Genomic DNA, 18,009 nt, shown 5'->3' with positions numbered 1-18,009 from the left:
AAGAAATTACTGCTTTCTATTCTCTTGTTTGTTGTTAAGATATACATGAGTAAAGGGGGGTTTTCACAATATCTTAGACAAAGAGGAAATACAGCTTAGGAATTTCTGATTTTTTTTTCCCATAAAATATCCCTTTATAAATGGACATCTCACCTGTAATTCATTGTGCACTGAAAAAAAACCAACCCTCTAGACCTCTGCTCTATTTCACAAAACTCTACTTTTATTATTTCTTCATTCTTCATTTAGGGTTTCCCCTGTACGGAATTTTGATTTCCTACTCTAATATCATCAACCATTCTTCTGAATTTATTATTAAATTATGTCAAATTCCGACCACAAGTAAAACAATGACAAAGCCTGGTTGAAGTCCCTGTTTCCCCTGTGATGGAGTTATCAGGGAAGTGTTAGGAGCATTTGACTTGCTGTGCTCAAAGAAGCAATTCTGGCATACACAACAAAGTTCACATCTTAGTATGTACATGGGAAAAAATTTAGCCAGCCACGGTGTAAACACTTGGTGTGAATGTTGTCTTATTAAAGGAGGGTGGCTGACCAGCAACACCTTCAAAATATTACCTTTGTACAGCTGCAATGTCCTGAAGCCCTGGATGTGAATTGGTGCTCTGCTGTAGTGTTAAATGTGAGCAAAGGACAGCACTGGGCTGTCACCAAGAGTCACCAGTCCAAGTACGTGCGACGGCCCAAGTGCTAACAATGAATCACCTCCTGCTTTAGAAACAGAGCTAGACAAACACCCTGACTTACAGGAGAAAAGTCAAAAATAATACAACTGTGAATGTGGAATAAAGAAAAAAGGAAGCAGAAATGGGGGGGAGGGAGAAGGGGGGGGCAGGTAAGATTAAAAAAGAAATGCTTATTTTTCAGTAGTATAAATAAGTAGTATACACTTCATTAAATGACCATAATAATAAGCTTTTTCTTCCCATTTGTCTGCATAGCAAACATCATTGTAAATGGTACAGTAAATAGCAACTATCTGAGATGTAACTATTTATATTTTAATTCATGGCTGTCAAGCATCTTCATGAATACTCAGTAAATTCTTTGAATATTCACAAATAGAATGATTGAGGGTCGGTTCACAAATACATATTTTCACTATACTGCAAATAATTGTAACAAGAAACCATTGCTACTATTTTTAATTCTTCATTTAAGTTCAGGGGTCCTAGCCAGAAAGACATTTCAAAAAACTTTTGCTGTTGTGCAGAAAAGCTGGTCCCTCTTCCTTCCAGCCATGCCCCCAGGAAAAACACACAAATAAACAATATAAAAAGTACAAATTTTGAGTAGAGGGGGGAGACTGAATTACCTGAAGTACTTGATTATTATAAATTGAATTTAATTATGTCCTTAACAATAAGAAATGTGCTACGCATAATTTAATTAGCAATTAGGAATTGCCTCTAGGTATACCTAGAGAATAAATAACTACACTCACTGCAATAATGTCTAACATAGTCTCTCTGCCACATAAAAGACTTCTGTATACCAACAATTTAAATATTAATACTATAAAGCACTGAAATATATGATGTTTATATTCAATGAAAATCCATAATGTTCAGCCAATGCAACTGCACAGTAAAGTAGATTGAACTCCATGTGTAACATCTATTACTATGACTATAAAAAAGCCAAAGACCTGAATAAAGCAGCAAAAGTTGCAAACAGGATTTTAAATATTATTCTAAAAAATCCTGTGGAGCTCACTATAAGAGAAAATATTTCCTCTAGAATAGTCTCTATAATTTTTCCTGAAATTCCTAACTTTTTTTGCATTAAACCATGGAGAACAAAGACCACGGGAAGAAACCCTGCTCTTTTTCATGAAAACTTCTGCTTAATTGAGAGGTTTTCCCTTTCCTCTCTCTTACATATCTAAACAAAAACAAATTATTACATTTACTCATATAGTGTCCTAAGCTGTCTTTGGAAACCATTTTGAAGAGTGTATTTCATGTATAGGAACCACACTATTCATTATTCAAAAAAAAAAAAAGAACAACACAGGAAGGTACCCAGATGCAGGGGAAAAGTCTGAAAATAGTTTCTAATTTCTTCTCATGCTGAGAGTAGCCAGTGGGTAGGAAATGAAGCCCTGAACCGCTCCCTTTCCCACCTCATTCTCCTCTTCCTTCCCCACAGCGATCCCTCTCTATGGTTTTCTATCAGTTTTCTGGTTTTCTACTCCTTTGCCACTAGTCCTGTGCCACTTTGCCACAACTCTTCTCTTCCTGATTTCACCATCATTTCATTCCCAGGAGGATAATGTACACGTGATTCAACGTGAACAAAGCAGTGACTCGGCTCATTCCCTGGTGCATTGCATCCCTTGTCCCAGCCAAGTGAGCCCCTCAGAAGGATACAGGACACCCAGTCCTCATCCAGCTAAACTACAGCACAATTATTCTTGTTTTGCTCTTTTTCTATCACTTCTCAGCTCAAGGACAAGTCAGCACCTACAGAAGCCTATGGACATTCCAGTCCTGCAGGTGTCTGAGAGCACAACCAGGAGGAGAGCATCTGACATCCCAAAAGAACAGAGGCAAAAAACGCCCCAGACATTTTCCATCCCCCTTTGGGGCTGAACTGCTCCTCTGTGGAAGGCTGTAACCATAGTGGATTACTTTCTTATGTGCCCTGTATGGGCTCAGTCCAACCTCATTTCATTTTTTTTCTAAATCAATTATTCCAGCATTCCCAGGATAAATGATGTTCAGCACCTTAATGTAACTCGAGCAAACAGTCTTGAAATGCTCTTAGTAACCAGCCAATTCACAATCACATCTTTCATTCTGAGAAGCAGACTGAGGTTGGTTTTTTTCTCCCCTGCAGTTGCATTATATGGCTGTATTTTCACAAAAGCTATTAATTATTGTCCATTTCTGGAACAGCACACTGCTAGGCACTTCCACAGCTGCCCTCCCTTTCCCCAGCTCAGGCACAATTTCCTGAGTTAGGGAGTAAACAGAATTACACTGTACAGAATAATCCAAGCAGTCTCTAATGGGGCAGTGTGGGCTTTCTGCCGCTCCGGCAGCGTCGCAGGGACCTGCATAACAGCACTGTGATGTTACAGTTTATGTGGCTAACACTCCCCAGCACTGAAGTGAATAATGTGACTGGCTTGCCACTAGGCAGATGGAGACTTTGCTAGGCTTGTTTGATGGTAAATGAAGACTTTTTTTTATTTGCTCCAAAGAGCTTGGCACAGGAAACCCCCAAATCCTACAATAATAAATCTTCTGTTTATCTTTTAAATTCTGAAGCAAAATAAAAACCATTAGGCACCCACAGTCATGTGCTGAATTCTATACTTTTATAGCTTGCTACAACCTCCTGGCATAAAAAGGTTAAGCTTTATGAAGCAAAAAAATAACTTCTCTGTGTAAAAATAACAGCCTCATTGCCTTGTATGGAGCACTGTATAATTGTATTACACAATTAAATGGCTGGAACACTTAGAAATAGCAAAGACAGGCATAATCCAGAAACCTGCATCTGATCCAACCTGATTGTTTTCACACTATCAGGCATTTGCACTAAATCTGAAGAGCAAACATGATCCAGCTAGGACACAAATGATCACCCAGGTATTACTCTCCCTGTCATGATTATTTGACTCATACAGACTGACATGATAGTCCAGCAAATGACAAAGGAATCCCCCTACATAACTCAAAATTATTCCAGTCCCAACTGTTGTGCTGAGGAGGAGGCTGCTTCCAGGCTATCACAGCCTGTTTAGGGTATCTCAGAGCAGAAATCAAGGGAGAGGTTAAGATCTCCATGGCGATTACACATTCTTAACGCCACTGAAAATAAAGTCACAGAAGTTTCACCCTTGAAAATCAGCACTATATAGTCCTTTGAAGTGCAGATATTTGGCATGCCAAAGAATCAGGCCCTCTTTCAGCAGTGTGCTTCCCCACAGCCTTCACACTAGGATACATCAACTAAAAATTTGGTATTGCCAATCCCAGTTCTTGCATGGTATTTAAATACAAGGTAAGGCAGCAGTGGAGTCCAGCACAACCTCAAGGCTGAAGTTTGCTTTCTTAAAAACCCAGTGGGAGAGTTTCCATTAAGTCTGAGAGGATATAAGGGAATACTCATCAGGGCTTCTTCTGCTATTTTTTTCACCCTGGTGTGAAAGGCTGCTCAAAGTACAATTAAAATTCATTTGCATTTTTTCTGTGCAAAATGCAAAACTTAAAGAGGGTGCTGACGGGGCAGAACCAGGATAATTTCTTTATCAAAGAATGCAATTCTTGTAGAAGTTATTAAATGTGATTATAATAACACCTATGAACATTTAATAACTGGCCTTTCAATAGGATCCTTAGAGCAGGACTGAAGAAAATCCAGCGCAACAATCAGGTGGGAAAAAAAAAAGTCTATCTGTGAATCTCTCCATGTCTTCCCAAGGTCCCTTCTTCGTCAGCAAACCCAGAATTACAGAACTGATCTACAGGCATTTCAGGGGTAAACCAAGAAGATTCTATTTTTAAAGCCTCCCTAGCCCACACATCATATGCACCATACATTTCTAAATGTTATAAAATGTTCTCATTGGAATTATTTTCTCTGCATAGGCATTCACACAGATGTTGGTATCACAAGAGAGCAGCACTTCTGCTATGTTATTTAGGGATACTGCTATTACTAGTGCAGCTTCTAAAAAGTCTATGATGCACAGTTTTTCACTCATTAAAAGCAAAGTCACTCTGGTGTCTTCAATTTTCTCCTTGGTTTTGGAGGAAATTTCTGATCAGGGAGTTCTCTATTTCCTGAAGCTCCTAAAAGCTGAAGCTCGGGTTTGTTAATTCATTGGTCATGGAAAAATATCAATGTTAGCCAAGAGTGCATCCAGCCCCTGAGTGAAGTCCAAGAACTGTAAGTCATTCATAACTATTCTGTGTGCCCTGGCCCACTGATTTTAAAACAATTTTTGCTGTGGCTGCATTCATATATATGTGCTGATTATTAATATGATTTGTGTCAGCTTTTGACCAGTTGGTTAAGTACTCTTTAGAAACTCTAAATTGGTTCTTTTAAAGGTGGTTGGCAGTAACTTCTTCCCAAGATCCTTTCCAAGAGCTACACATGTGGACATAGTTGAAAATGTCCATTTAACAATACTGGAAGTTTTCTTTCCCAAAAAGCAAAAGCTTTTGAGAAGAATGAACAGGTGCAGTGGTAGTGAAGTGAAGCCACCTACTATGACGGGGTCTCAGTTCTATCATGCAAGAGTTTAGCCAAACTTTTTTTCTAAGTATATATATATCAAATTAACCAAGAAAATCCAGCTTAGGAAAAATGAAAACTTCATTAAATCCTACAGACTTTGCCAAAGATCTTTAACTTCTAGAAAAAAAGAAAGAATTGGGAATCAGTTTTGAGTGTCCAAATGCTTGATTTGAGTATTATATAAATAAAAATGCCTTATTCTTTATTTGATAAATCCTTCTATGATTTATTTTAGAACTACCTTTTCATTAATTGAAACAAGGAGGCTTGGGATCTATTTCTAAAATGGTTGCACAACTTAAAAACATTAGATAGCTTGATGATACGAAAATAAATTCTGAAAGACTGGCCAAACCCTAGGTTTTCCTGATTCTCAATAAAATTAAAAAAAAAAAAAAAGAAAAAAAAAAAAAAAAAGAAAAAAAAAGCTGAGCTAAATCTAAATGAATCCTCACCATCTTCACTTTTTTTCTGCTGAGTCCCAAAATGAAAATCCTCCTTGGACTTCCTCCTTTGCTGTGAATCAGAATGTGCTGGCCTAAGCCACTTGCTGGGTGAATCCTTCCCTCTGACAGCTGCAAGGCTGCATTTGTGAACACACAGCAAACATTGGACAAGCCGCTGTCACAGGAGTCTGACTCAGACAATCCTTTCATCATCTTCACAATACTCTCAGATCAATAGCTCAATTAAGCAAAGGGTATATGAAAATATGATTGTAAATATTATTGTAACAAGTGCTTTTACCACTTCTTGGATTGATTTACTGATTCATTGTTTCCTGACCTTGAAGAATATGCAATTAAAAGATGCCCCCAGGATGCAAATCGCTACTAGAATTTCAATTGGCACAAATTTCTTCTCAGTTTTAAAAATTCTCAATCTGCTTTCGAAGATATTTCAATTTCATTTTACCATACCACTATGTCTTTCCCTAGCACTTCTCACCAGAGCACACTACAGCTTTTAACACAGGAAATGCAAGGGGGTTGTATTTTGAGACAGCAGATGTTTTGCAGGTGTAAAGGTTGCAATCATAACCTATTTTCAGCTGTATTGGAAACAAGCAGCAGAGAGCTGCACCTTTGGGGTTTTTTCCTCTCTGGAAACAAAAATGTCTCAGCACTGCTGCACAGTACTCTCTACCTGAGGAAACTGTAGTTCAAATAAAAAGCTATAGAAGCAAAATCTTTCAGTGCCCTGCTACGCAGAGCTGCTCTGGACAGTATTAGGAACTGGAGAGCTGGGAAGATTCTGCCTGCATTTTCCCTATACCATTCTTGCCTGCATTCTTGCCTGCATTTTCCCTGTACCCAGGTGCCCACTGCTGCTCTTCCAAATGGAGCCACACAGCTCCCAGGCTGACAGACACTGCCCATATGTTTGTATACCCACGATGCCTTTTCTGTCTGGATTCAAACAGAACGTCCCATCCCATTACTGCAGAGTAGTTGCACTATTTAGGAGGATGTCAGAGAACTAAGAGTTAGCATAAAACCCTATAACTCCATCAACGGGCACTAGCACGCTCAGCCTCTCTGGGAAACTCTGTTGATCTCTGAAATGTTGTCAGGTTTAGAAAATCTAAGTTTCTTTCACTGAATTCGATTTTACGTCACCAGTGTAAACTACCGATCGCAATATGGACACCTGGGGTGATTTAACTGACACTTGAATTGGTTTTACTAATTTTACAAAAAGGACAATGTAAATGCCATCTGGTCCTGTCTCAATATATTCAGGAAATTTTCAATACTCTCAGACTGATTTTAGTGCATTATTTAAACTATTGTAACCTTATTAGTCTAGATCAGAAGGCAGGAAAAAGAAACTCTGGGGGGAAAAAAAAGTTTTGATCTTTGAAGATCTAAGACTTGCAAGTAAAGATTCATTCAGGAATCCAACAGATGACAATAGGAACAGTGATCTGTGTGAATCGAAGTGACTCAAATGTCACCGTGTTGTAAAACAATGCAACTGCGCTTTCCTGAATGCAGCGCTCTGGGAAGGCATCTTTCAACTTTTCCATCTGAAAAAAGCATCAGTTTTCCTTAAAGACAGATACGGAATAAGCAGGACACTTCTGCCTGAGGAGAGGCTAGCTGGGCTGATATTTGATATAAGCGCTCAGTCCCAAATGGGAGGGGGGAGAAGTGATTGATGGTTTGTAAGGAATTACTTGACTTTTGCTTGTAACAGAAGCTTTTTGGATTCTCCCAAAGTTCTTGTCAAAGACAAGAAACATCTTTTGAAACAGCAACTTTCCCCTTACCAGCAGATGGAATAAACCTGTGTAAAAAATGCTGCAGATTTAAAATACATATAAAAGAAAGGAAGAAGTTGTTTGACACGCTGCCCTTTTTCTAATGCGCTGCTGCTCTGTGAGGTTTGCCTCTATTATTTTATTACCTGCCCTCTTAATACAGCGTGAGTAATTCACCTCTCTGCAGGAGGAGTTTCACAAACCCAGCAGCAGGAGTTCCCCAATTCAGTAAGACGGATATAACCACAGGGACAAATCCTTCTCGCTCTCTGGCTCCTCGAGCTCCAAGGTCAGAGTTGTATGAACTTGACTAAGACAACCCTTTCCCGAGCCCCCACAGGGCTCGGCTCTCCTGGCTCTCATCTGGACAGCTCCATCTGCCTCCTGCAATTGTCTCCTCTGGGAAAGACGAGAGCTTTAGCTCTGCTGCTGAAGTATGGGGGGAACAGAAGTATTAGGAGGGGCAGATTTTCGCGTTTCTTTCCACCGTGTACACAAGGGAGCAACGGATCTGAGCTCTGTATCCCATCTTAAAGAGGCAAACTGATGATCCAGCAGGTGGAATGAATTCATACGATCCCAGTCACACACAAATTCGTTAGACTTCTCATCAATAACTCCCAGTCCCAAAGCAAAGGCAAAGCTGACTCTCTGCCTTACATCTCGTTGTCACAGAGCATTGCTCATCTGCGAGCCTCAAGGACCATGCAAAGGACGATGTACACCAATGTGCTCTACCTCGGGGAAGAGACGAGAAAAAGTGCTCTGCCAGCTCTGGAAATCCTAGCCCCATGCACCGAGCGCTCAAACAGAAGCTGAAGTGAGAAACCGAATTAAGTCACTCCCTTTTCACGGGTTTAACAGCCGCTGCTCAAAGAACGGAATGCATCAATATGAGCACTCAGAAGCAAGGCTATTAAAAATAATTAAAAAAAAAAAAAAAAAAAAAAAAAAAAAAAAAGCAGAAGGGTCAATGGCATTTTCTCCTGCTCTTAAAATCTCCGTACCTCTCCGGAGGGTGGGCGGGCTGCATGGCTCCCGCACCCCCGCCGGCGGAGGGGGGTTTGCCCGTGGGCAAGGAGGAGCAGGAACCCCGTGGCGGAGAGGGGTTGGGATGGACATTGATGCAACCTCCCGGGAGACGCAGGAGAGCAACAAGCCGCCCTAAAAGAGCTGAAGGTTTTACTCTCATCAGCCACCGAAGGCTTTGTCAAACTCCCGGATCTTAATCTTACGGATAAGCATATATAATGAACACATTGTGGGTCTTAAAATGTGTGCCGTGTTTCTTCTCTCTTTGCAGAGGCTCGCAGTAGTTCGCCAGTGTAGATTCAGATAAACACAGGGAACGAATAATTAAACTAGCAACAATGCCTTGTTTTCTTTTGTTTAATTTGTTGCTTGGGGGTTATTTGTTTGTTTCCAGATGGTTTGGGGGTTTTTTTAACTGATAGGTGCACTTCTAATATATGCAACCAAAAATACCGATGGGCTGGGAGTGTGGTACAAGGACTGCACTGGCAGTAAAATCCGTTTACGAAATCGCTTGTGTGTTTCTTTGTGAGGAAAAGGACGGCCTCAAAGCCGAAAAAGTCTATCTATTTAGCCGCCGCACCGTTTTGTTCTGACTCTGAAGCGCCTGTGCCCGTCTCGCCGTGAAGAGACCCTGACCTGCTGAAGGAGCAGCCGTGTTTCTGTGAAGGCAAACGCGTCCACGGACACACGTTCCACCCACCCACTCCAAAAAAGTAAAGTCTTGCGCTCTCGGCTCTGCCTCGGTCTGTCCCTGCGCCCTTGGGGTGGCAAAGGGACGGGCCGACGAATGCCATCGCCGTAAACGACGGTAAACAATATATACATCAAGGGAGGCAACGCCTGGGGCCCCCGTGACCTTTCCGCTGTTCAGGTTAAATCTATAAATACCCAGAAGATATCCGAGCCCATTGTTTTGCTGCCCTCTGAAACCGAACCTGCCAAGGGGACGGAGGGGCGTCCCGCCACCCTCCTCCTCCTCCTTTGGCCTCTCGGCGGCGAGAACTGAGTGCCGGGGGAGGATGCGGGAGCGCTGCCGTGGGCGGCGGCGGAGCAGCGGGGGAGGCTTCCCGGAGCCCCCGGGCGAGCTCTGCCTCCCCGGCCCGGCCGCGGCCCCACGCGCGGCGCGCCCCCAATGCACGGGGTGGGGGAGAGAAGGTGAGAGCCGCTGTAATCCCGAATTCCTTTTCACAGCTTCGTGATTGAACCCGCACGTGATTAAAATCCAGATTTATCCCCCTTTTAAATGAGTCTCGTAAAAAAAGCACATTAACTCTGGTGACGAGATTCATGGCTGAGACATAAATAACTCGGATGCTCGGGAGATATTTTTTACAAACCTGGGGGATTTATCCGCTTGCTTTTCTCACTTTTGCCCACGCCACACCCCGACCCGCCACCTCCCCGCCTGCCACCTCTCTTCTCCCAGGAAGATGGGGCACGGGAGGGAGGGAAAGTCTCTCAGGGAGACACGGTCTCGCCAACATCATCACCGAAGAGTTTGGCCAAGGGTGTAAGATGGCACGTAAGGGGTCAGGGTTTCCCCCGAAACGGGGAAAAACAAGAAACGTTGTCTCCCCGGCACTCCCGAAGGCTGAGTTTGTGCACATCCAGCACAGATTCGCACCGAAGCCGGCAGTGAAGCGGGGCAGCCCCTCCGCCTCCCCCCCCCCTCACCCCGTGTCCCGCGAGTGGGAGAGAAATCTTCATACCCGCCTGCGCGGAAAAGATCTGGGAAAAGAAGGCGAAGCCTTACTCTACTCGCGGCCGCGTTTAGTTCCCCGCGGTGAATGGCTTTCAGACCCTCCCGCGCTGAAATGGAGGCAATTTAAGCAAAAAGATCGATAAATGGAGCTAGACCGATTTATGTTATCCCACGATAATCAAGGCATCATTTCCCAGCGAGTACTGCACTACTTGCGGCCTCTCCGCAAGCACCCCCGTACCAGCAACACCGCCAGCAGAAGGAACAGCCCGTCGCTACTCGGGGGCAGCGGCTTTGAGTGTTGAACCTTTGGGACGCTATAAAAATTCCCTTTTCTATTTTTTTTTTCTATATCGCTGGAGATTTGGCAAGTTTAAAATACGTTAGGTGTAAAGTTTGTTCTTAATTAGGTCTTGTAAAGATGGAATTTGGTGGTCATTATAGAGCCGCTAATCAATTTTCACCCAGCAGCAAAAGTACGCCGCGGAGGAATTAGGTTTAATGAAGTGACTGTGCAAATTACAGTCGCGGACTTTATTTAAAGTCTATCAACCTCCTAAAAATGATTTCTCAAACTGTTCTTGATTTCCTTTGCTTTATGAAAAACATCACGTTTACTTTCTGAGGTTTCAGGCATTAGCAGCCATTCTCTCCCGCTCTCCAATCTGGCGCAGGAAGAGTTTTCCCATTTTCCAATTCGAATTCACGGAGAAATGGGCAAATTAAACTTTTAGACCGCACAAAAATATATCCCATTGTGGCTAAAAATTTATGAAAAACGATTCTAAAAAAAAAGAAAAGCCGTTCTGAAATAAAAAAGAAGACTGATGCACAGATACTCTCTGCTATCAGAAAGCAGATTTTTGTCTTTGGTCGCGTATTTATTCTTTTGAACCGGGAAGCCTCTGAAACCGTAAACTATTTTTTGACTGGTTGATCTCTGCTGTCCCCTCTACTTTATGCCTACCCCTCCGCTGAGAGAGACGACCCTGGCAGCAGATTTTACCTACTTCTCCTTAGGATCCGCACCGGGAAAAGCTGCTGCTGTTAAAATTGAAATGCGGTTCCCTGAGAGCATAGAGGGACAAGGTCTTCATGGTCTTTAGCTCTCTTCAAAAACACTTCAAATATTTTCAGCAAATATTTTTAATACTTCGATCAATAATTCTTTCTCTCTGTCTCTCTTTTCCCCTCCTTTTGTTTTTATTTTGTTTTTATTTTGTTTTGTTAGTTTGGTTGGGGTTTTTTTGTTGTTGTTTTTTTTTTTTTTTTTTTAACTCTGAGTTTTGGGCAGCTTATGCTTATTGATAGCTCAGGGAACGTCACGCAAAATAAATAAAAGCAAATTTTAAAAGGTGTTTGCTGTTCCAAGTGCAGCGGAAAGGATTTGGCAAGAGTGAAGGATATTTCTGCCCTTTTTCTTAGGGGTTGTGCAAAGAAATTGTTTGACCTTTTTGCCCCATCCGAACATTAAAAGCATACAGAAAAACATCTAAAATTCGCTTTCTCCCCGCACTATAATTGTGAGAGCGGGGCTGCTCCCTCCGTCCCTTGTTAAGGCCCTGGGGAGCGGGGCGTGGGGACGGCGAGAAGGGCGCGGGGGCAGCTCGGGGAGCGGGGCCCAGCGCGTTTCCCCCCTCGGGATCGTCGCGGGTCCGCGGCTGCGTTTGCGGGACCGTCGTTTTAGGCCGGGGGAGACCCAGGGCTTGGCTTGTGCCACATGATAGCTGCGAGCTACTGGATTCCTTCTAAATAAAAATAAATAAACGACCGTTTAAAATTAAAAATACAGACACCAGAAGGGAAGCGTTGTGCTCCCTCTCCCCTAACCCCGTCCCGCCGGCCTTGGGGCCGCGGGCCCGGCGCTGCTCCATATGCCGCGGCTCCCGGGAGGTGCCAGGCTCGGGAGCGGGGCTGGACTCCTCGGAGTGCCCCTTGCCCCGCTGAGGTCCTTTTCCCTGCCGGGAGCGTTTTCCCTCCGGAGAGGGCAGGTTCCTCTCCGCGACCCCCCGCGCCTCCGCTGCGGCTTGTGAGCTCCGTCCCAGGAGCGGGGCGAGGCCGCGCCGCAGGGACCCGGCGGGTCCGACGCCGGGAGAAGGATCCCGAGCTGCAGGCGTGTATAGCGGGTCCCCATCGCTCCGAGGAGCCGGCGACCCTCGCCTCGGAGCAGCTTTGATCCTGGATGCCCACAAAATTCTCCTACACCGAAACCTCCGCTTAAGGCGGCACTGCCTCCATGGAGAAAACACGGGGGTTGGCCGGTGACTCGGAAAAGAGGAGAGGGGTGCGTCTTGCACCCCACTCCTTTGCCCCCGACCCACCCGGCAACTCCACGATCGAGGCTCGGGAAACTCTGGGACAAAACGAAACGCGTGTCCCGAGACACCCGGGAAGGACTATCGCGATCGACAGCCACAGAGAGGAAGGAGAGAGGGAGAAAAATGAAGCAGAGGGGACACGCCGTCCCTCACGGGCGATCATGGAGCTAGGGGAGGGGGGAAGAGACACAGTGAGTAAGAGAAAGTCCCCATAAACTGAAAGCAAGAAAACAAGAAAACCCAAACAAACAAAAAAAAAGACCAAAAAAAAAAAAAAAAACAACCAAACACAAAAAAAAACCCAAGAAATCTCTGCACAATTCCCGCTTCTTTTTTTCTGTACTCCCAGTCTCGGATGTTTTCCGGGACGCGCTGCCCGGCGGGCAGCTCCCGGCAGGACCGAGGGCGAGCGGCTGGGAGGGAGCGGGGCAGGAGGGGGGTCCCGAAGAGAAAGGAGTCGCACTAACCGGGGTTGAGGTCCAGGCACTGAGTCGGGTCTTCATTGTCCCCCAGCTGGCCATTGGGGCTGAGGCTTTCCATGGACAAATCCAGCCCCTTGTCCTCCCAGTCTCGCAGTTTCCTCTTTTTATTTGTCCCGATCAAGGCTTCTACCGAGAAAGCGTGCGCTCGGGAGCTGAGGGCCACCGCCGATCTTCGCCTCTCACTCATCTTATCCCCCAGCCCAGACCCTTGGGCAGAGGAGCGACCAGTGGCTGGGAGCGCACAGCTCGGGGACCAGAGGCAGAGCCTCTTGCCTCTTTCCCCCCCCACCCCTCCCCAGCTGCACCCCCAGAAGAACCAGCCCTCAGTCTCCTGAAGGCACTACATGAGGCTGCAGATACTCCGCAGGCAGAGCCAGGAGGGTGTGCTCAGCCCAGGTCCCAGCACTTGCTCAGAGGGGCTGCAGGCTGGATTTCTTTTTTTTTTTTTTTTTTTTTTTTTCTTCTCCCCTTTCCTTCTGTCTCTCTCTGATTGATCCAAACTTCTGGGATTTTTTTTTTCTCCAAGAGTTAGGCAGGCTGCGTGCGCCTGTCAAGGAAAAAAAAAAAAAAAAAGGGAAAAAAAAATGTCCCCGGCCAATAGGAGGGAGAGGTCGGGAGAGACCCAAAAGCTGCGACCCAATAGGGAGAGGAGGGAGACTCGGGCTTGAGGGAGAGGAATTTTGGCCATCTGAGTCCTGGAACACCGGCTGGGAGAATTAACTGTTTGAAGAACGGGGAGCCAGTAGGAAACCCATAGCTCTAAACACAGAGAGGTAACAACTCCCACACTTCTCTCCGCCGCACCCGCGTTTCCCAAACGCTGCTGCTGGCTAATCCCCACGCAAAGTGCCCGAGAGGTGCTTTACCACCCAGCGGTGCCGGATGAGGGGGTGTTTTTAAAACTTCATTTATGCCATGTATTACTTGCCCTTGCCGGCGGAATCGGTGTTTGGCAGAAGCAGAAGCAACGTCTCGAGGGGGTTGAACTTTCGCTTCAAAACGATGCGTGTCCGTGGAGCGGCGGGACTGAGCGGGCGGCGTGGGCTGGCAGGGAGACCCAGACACCCCCGGGCATGGGGAGCGCCTTCTCTGTGGGAAGGGTTTTATATATATATATCTATATAATTTTTTCCCCTTTCCTGCTTCTTTTTGTCACTCTAGCTATAGCGAAAACAAAGCCGCTAGGTATAGATCCCGGCTGGCTGCCTGCATAATATTCAGCATTTTATTTCTGCTCTCTGGCTCACTCTGCCCTGACATCCTCCCGGCTGAGGCGGGTCCGCAGCTGCTCCCACGCCCCTCAGTCACGCGTGGCGCGGGGGGGCTCGCAGTGAAAAGTAACAAGGGCTACTTTTGAGAAGGTGACAGAAGCATCTGTTTTCATTAGCTGGTGGGACCTCGGAAAAATAAATGAAGTCAAGCGAAACACTGTATAGGGAAAATACAGCGGAGAAAGCCACGGGGGGTTAATTCGATACAAGTTCAAAATAAAATATAAATAATTATAAAGTACGAGAGGGGATTAACATGGACCGAGCCGCCGTGGAAAAGCGGGCAAAGAGACACACAAATTTTCAGGAAGGGATTATTTTTTGTCCATTGTTTATCCGCTGCTCCCCGAAGGTGCAGAGCTGCTTAGGGCAGTGCTGGGGGATACTGAGGTTTTTCGTAGACGATTTTTTTCTATGGGGCTGGAAACAAGTGAAAGAGGCTCATGTGGGAGTGTCGGGGGGAAAGACACTTCCTTTTGCTCCCAGAGTGAATCCACGGTGCCCACGTCAGCGTGGTACGGCGGAGCCCTTCAGCGCTCTCTCCCCGGCCTAAGGCGCCCGCCGAGGTTCACACGCACGGAAACGGATTTCAGATGAAAAGCGGGAAAGAAGCCATTTCTTCGGCAAATCCCGGAAAAGCTAAGCCTTGTTATCTAGGCCGAGGAGCAGGTTTTGTACGTCTCCATCACCCGCCCTCCACCACTCATCCCCCTCCCCGCCGCTCCTTTCCCCTCCCCTCTAGTACACCTCTTGACAGGTCACTCTCCGCGGGCTCAGCGACGGACGCAGCGGCGCTGCCACACGGGATGTCGTGTATTCCCCACCCCGGCACTGCCCGCTCCCCGGATCCGCGGGGACCCGCGCCGGGACAGGAGTAGCAACAAGAAGGGAGCGACCGAGGCAAGGAGGAAGCCGACAGCGGCAGCGGGGACTCAGAGGAGGGCACATGTGTTTCCAGCGGGTCCCCCGGCTGTGTGTCTTTCCCCAGGCGAAGGAATGTCTCAAAAAGAAAAGAAAACAAAACAAAACAAAAAACCCCAAATAAAAAAATCAAACAAACAACAACAACAAAAAAAACACACCAAAAAAAATCCCCCCAATAAAACCCCACCAAACCAAATATTTTCCCTCTTTCCGTAAACCTCGGAAACACTTGCCTGGGAGGCAGACACCGAGGAAGCCTTTTAAAGAAGCTGGAGGGAGATTTTAGCAAAGAGACCAAGAAAACAGTGGATTATTTATAGCGTTTTAGTGTAAAGAAATGGTGCTGGAAAGGCAAGGCGATTAAAACGAATTTTGGGAACTGATGTGAGAACTCAGAAATACATTTTCCACAGCACTAAGTGTGGTTTTACTGGTGGACAGTTTAAAGCAGCCCCGACCCCTTTTGGGTCTCTTACCTTGGGGCGCTCTCCTGTGCCACCCGAGGTCTGCGAGCTGTGTCCGAGCACTCCGCGCCCGGCTCTGGCAGCCGAACACAGCCTCTGCAGGAACGACAAGAAACACAGCGCAGTTTCCAAGCCAATACGGCCTCTAATTGCCAAACCCCAGGGAGCGGACCCTTTAGCCAGGGGCGGGAGAGCAGCTCCCCGCGGTCCCGGACACAGCTCCCGGGACCGTGGGGATTCACTGCCCCGGCGACTGCTCTTCTCCCTGGCCCTATCCCGGGAGGTTTAGGACAGCCCGGGAGGTTTAGGACCGTTCGCCCTCCCTCTGCCCGTCCGCGCCGGGCGGTGCAAAAGCGGTAAACACAAAGGCATTGCTGCTCCGCCGTGCGAGCGGAGAGAGAGGGAAGACCCTGCAGCGACCTTGCGGCCCCACTGGATGTGCCGGGGGAAAGGGGAGGGATGAGGGGGGCGGGAGGGACAGAGCCAACGCTGCCCCCTCGCAGGGTTCGCTGCCCCCTGCGCTGAGAAAGCTCACCCAGAGAAAACCCCCTCTCCCCGAGCAGGGGGATGGGATTTCTGCTGAGCCTTTGCACCAAAATCTGACTGAGCAAAACGCATCCGCGTTGCCCCGCCGGCACCCGGTTCCCGGGGCTCCTCTCAGCAGCAGCGGCACTGAGGCCAGGGTCCCCCCTCGCCGCGGCGACCGGTGTAAACCTCGAGTCTACCAGAGGCCTGGCCTTAATCTGGATTCAGATCCGACTCCGACCCCCGGCCGCCAGAGATGAATGCGTCCCTTTGCCTGGTCTTTATTCCAGACTCTTACTCGCAGGGGTAGCGCCCATTAAATCCAGGAAACTGCTCCCTGGAATAAAGTGGCAGGAGCAAGGGTCGCAGGGCCAGGCCTCGGGGTTTATAAAGAAATCATTCACTTCTGCTTTCCAGTTGTCGCGGAGCGAGCCTGAAAAATATTTGTTTATATATGGAAATATTTGGGGGAAAAAAGAGAAATAAGGGGAGCCGGCTGCTGGGCGGGAGTGCTGTCCAGATGTGCTGTTTGCAGGGGCTGGGCCAGTTTCAAACCCTGCTCTACAGCAAGGAAAACCTTTCCGAAGGTCCTCCATCCAGATCTAGCCCGTGGATTTACTATTATTTCTCTTTTTTTTTAAAGTCAGTAATTGAAAACAATGTTAAAACCAGTCAGCGGCGCGGGCTGAAGGCTGTCTGATAACGTGAGCGAGTGATTTACTGGGCTTTAATACAGCGTCGATTATCTTTTAACGGATCGGAGGATTTCGAGGGTGGCTCTCTAGTAAGAGGCAAGTCTAAAGCAAGCACAAGTCGTCGCTTGAAAACACGAGCGAGGTGATGTTCCCGTGCTGCGCGGGGTCAGTTATTGTGACTGGGGAAAAAAACACGCCTGCAATTTATTTTTATGGTCTGCACAAACGGTATTGTTGCGTATATTAACTAATTCATAATTATACCCCTATTATGCTGTCGATTCGTTCCCCCTCCCCTTCCCCCGGTTTTCTCAGGCTTTGAGAATTGAACCACCGCAAAATATTTACAGTCTCAAGTGTTTTTAAATGGGCTTTGTTTGTGTTTTACAGAATAAAAATCTCTATTAGTGTTTAAACAAACACCATGCCAGTCTCTTAAGCCTTCCAGATGTTTGCAATAAAATGTCAGGTTTTGCCTTTGGGACTCGAAATAAAATTTAACTACCTTCACCCTGTAATTATTCTCTTAGCTCTCCCTTCCTAAATTTATCTGCTTTCTATCAGGACAGAAAAAAAATCCGATTATACACTTGAACTATAAAAAACAGCCACTACTTTCCCTCCATTTTACTAGGAATTCTCCCCCGTTTGTTTCGGCGCGTATATTATTTTTGTCTCTCCTGTTTTCGGGGCGGCAGGAGGAGACCAGGCGGAGCAGAAACACATCGGCACGTTTCCTGGGCTTAGGACAACAAAATGCCCCTTGTCCCAGGGCCTCTCCCTCCGTTTAGCCCCATCGCGGCCCCTGTGTTCCCGGTGGGGAGGAGAATCGGGAACTTAAAATTGTCCCTGAACTTGCATGAGCTCCGGGCGTCGCTTTTCCGCAGGCACCAGTCAGACCTGACTGAATTTCGGAGCCTCCCCGCGGAGCTGTTTGGAAATAGGCAATTATGATGAATAATTCACGCAAAGCAGGTTCCCCTCGCAAACAAAGACCAAAGTCCCGGCTAGAGACCCTTCTGCCTTCTCAGCTACTGACTTGGAACAACACAG

General features: G+C 46.5%; 1 protein-coding gene across 1 annotated transcript in view; it reads right to left on the bottom strand.

Annotated features, from left to right (window-relative positions):
* The window catches only part of TBX15 (T-box transcription factor 15), an 88,670-nt gene extending 75,406 nt beyond the window's left edge, over positions 1 to 13,264 (bottom strand). The window contains exon 1 of the mRNA XM_069019141.1: positions 13,063 to 13,264. Within this exon, the coding sequence (XP_068875242.1) occupies positions 13,063 to 13,264 (202 nt within the window). The remainder of the gene's footprint in view (positions 1 to 13,062) is intronic.
* Positions 13,265 to 18,009: the final 4,745 nt, after the last annotated feature.

The sequence above is a fragment of the Aphelocoma coerulescens genome, chromosome 1 (assembly GCF_041296385.1).
Source record: "Aphelocoma coerulescens isolate FSJ_1873_10779 chromosome 1, UR_Acoe_1.0, whole genome shotgun sequence".
Taxonomy (NCBI): domain Eukaryota; kingdom Metazoa; phylum Chordata; class Aves; order Passeriformes; family Corvidae; genus Aphelocoma; species Aphelocoma coerulescens.
This window is presented reverse-complemented; position numbering and strand designations above follow the sequence as displayed.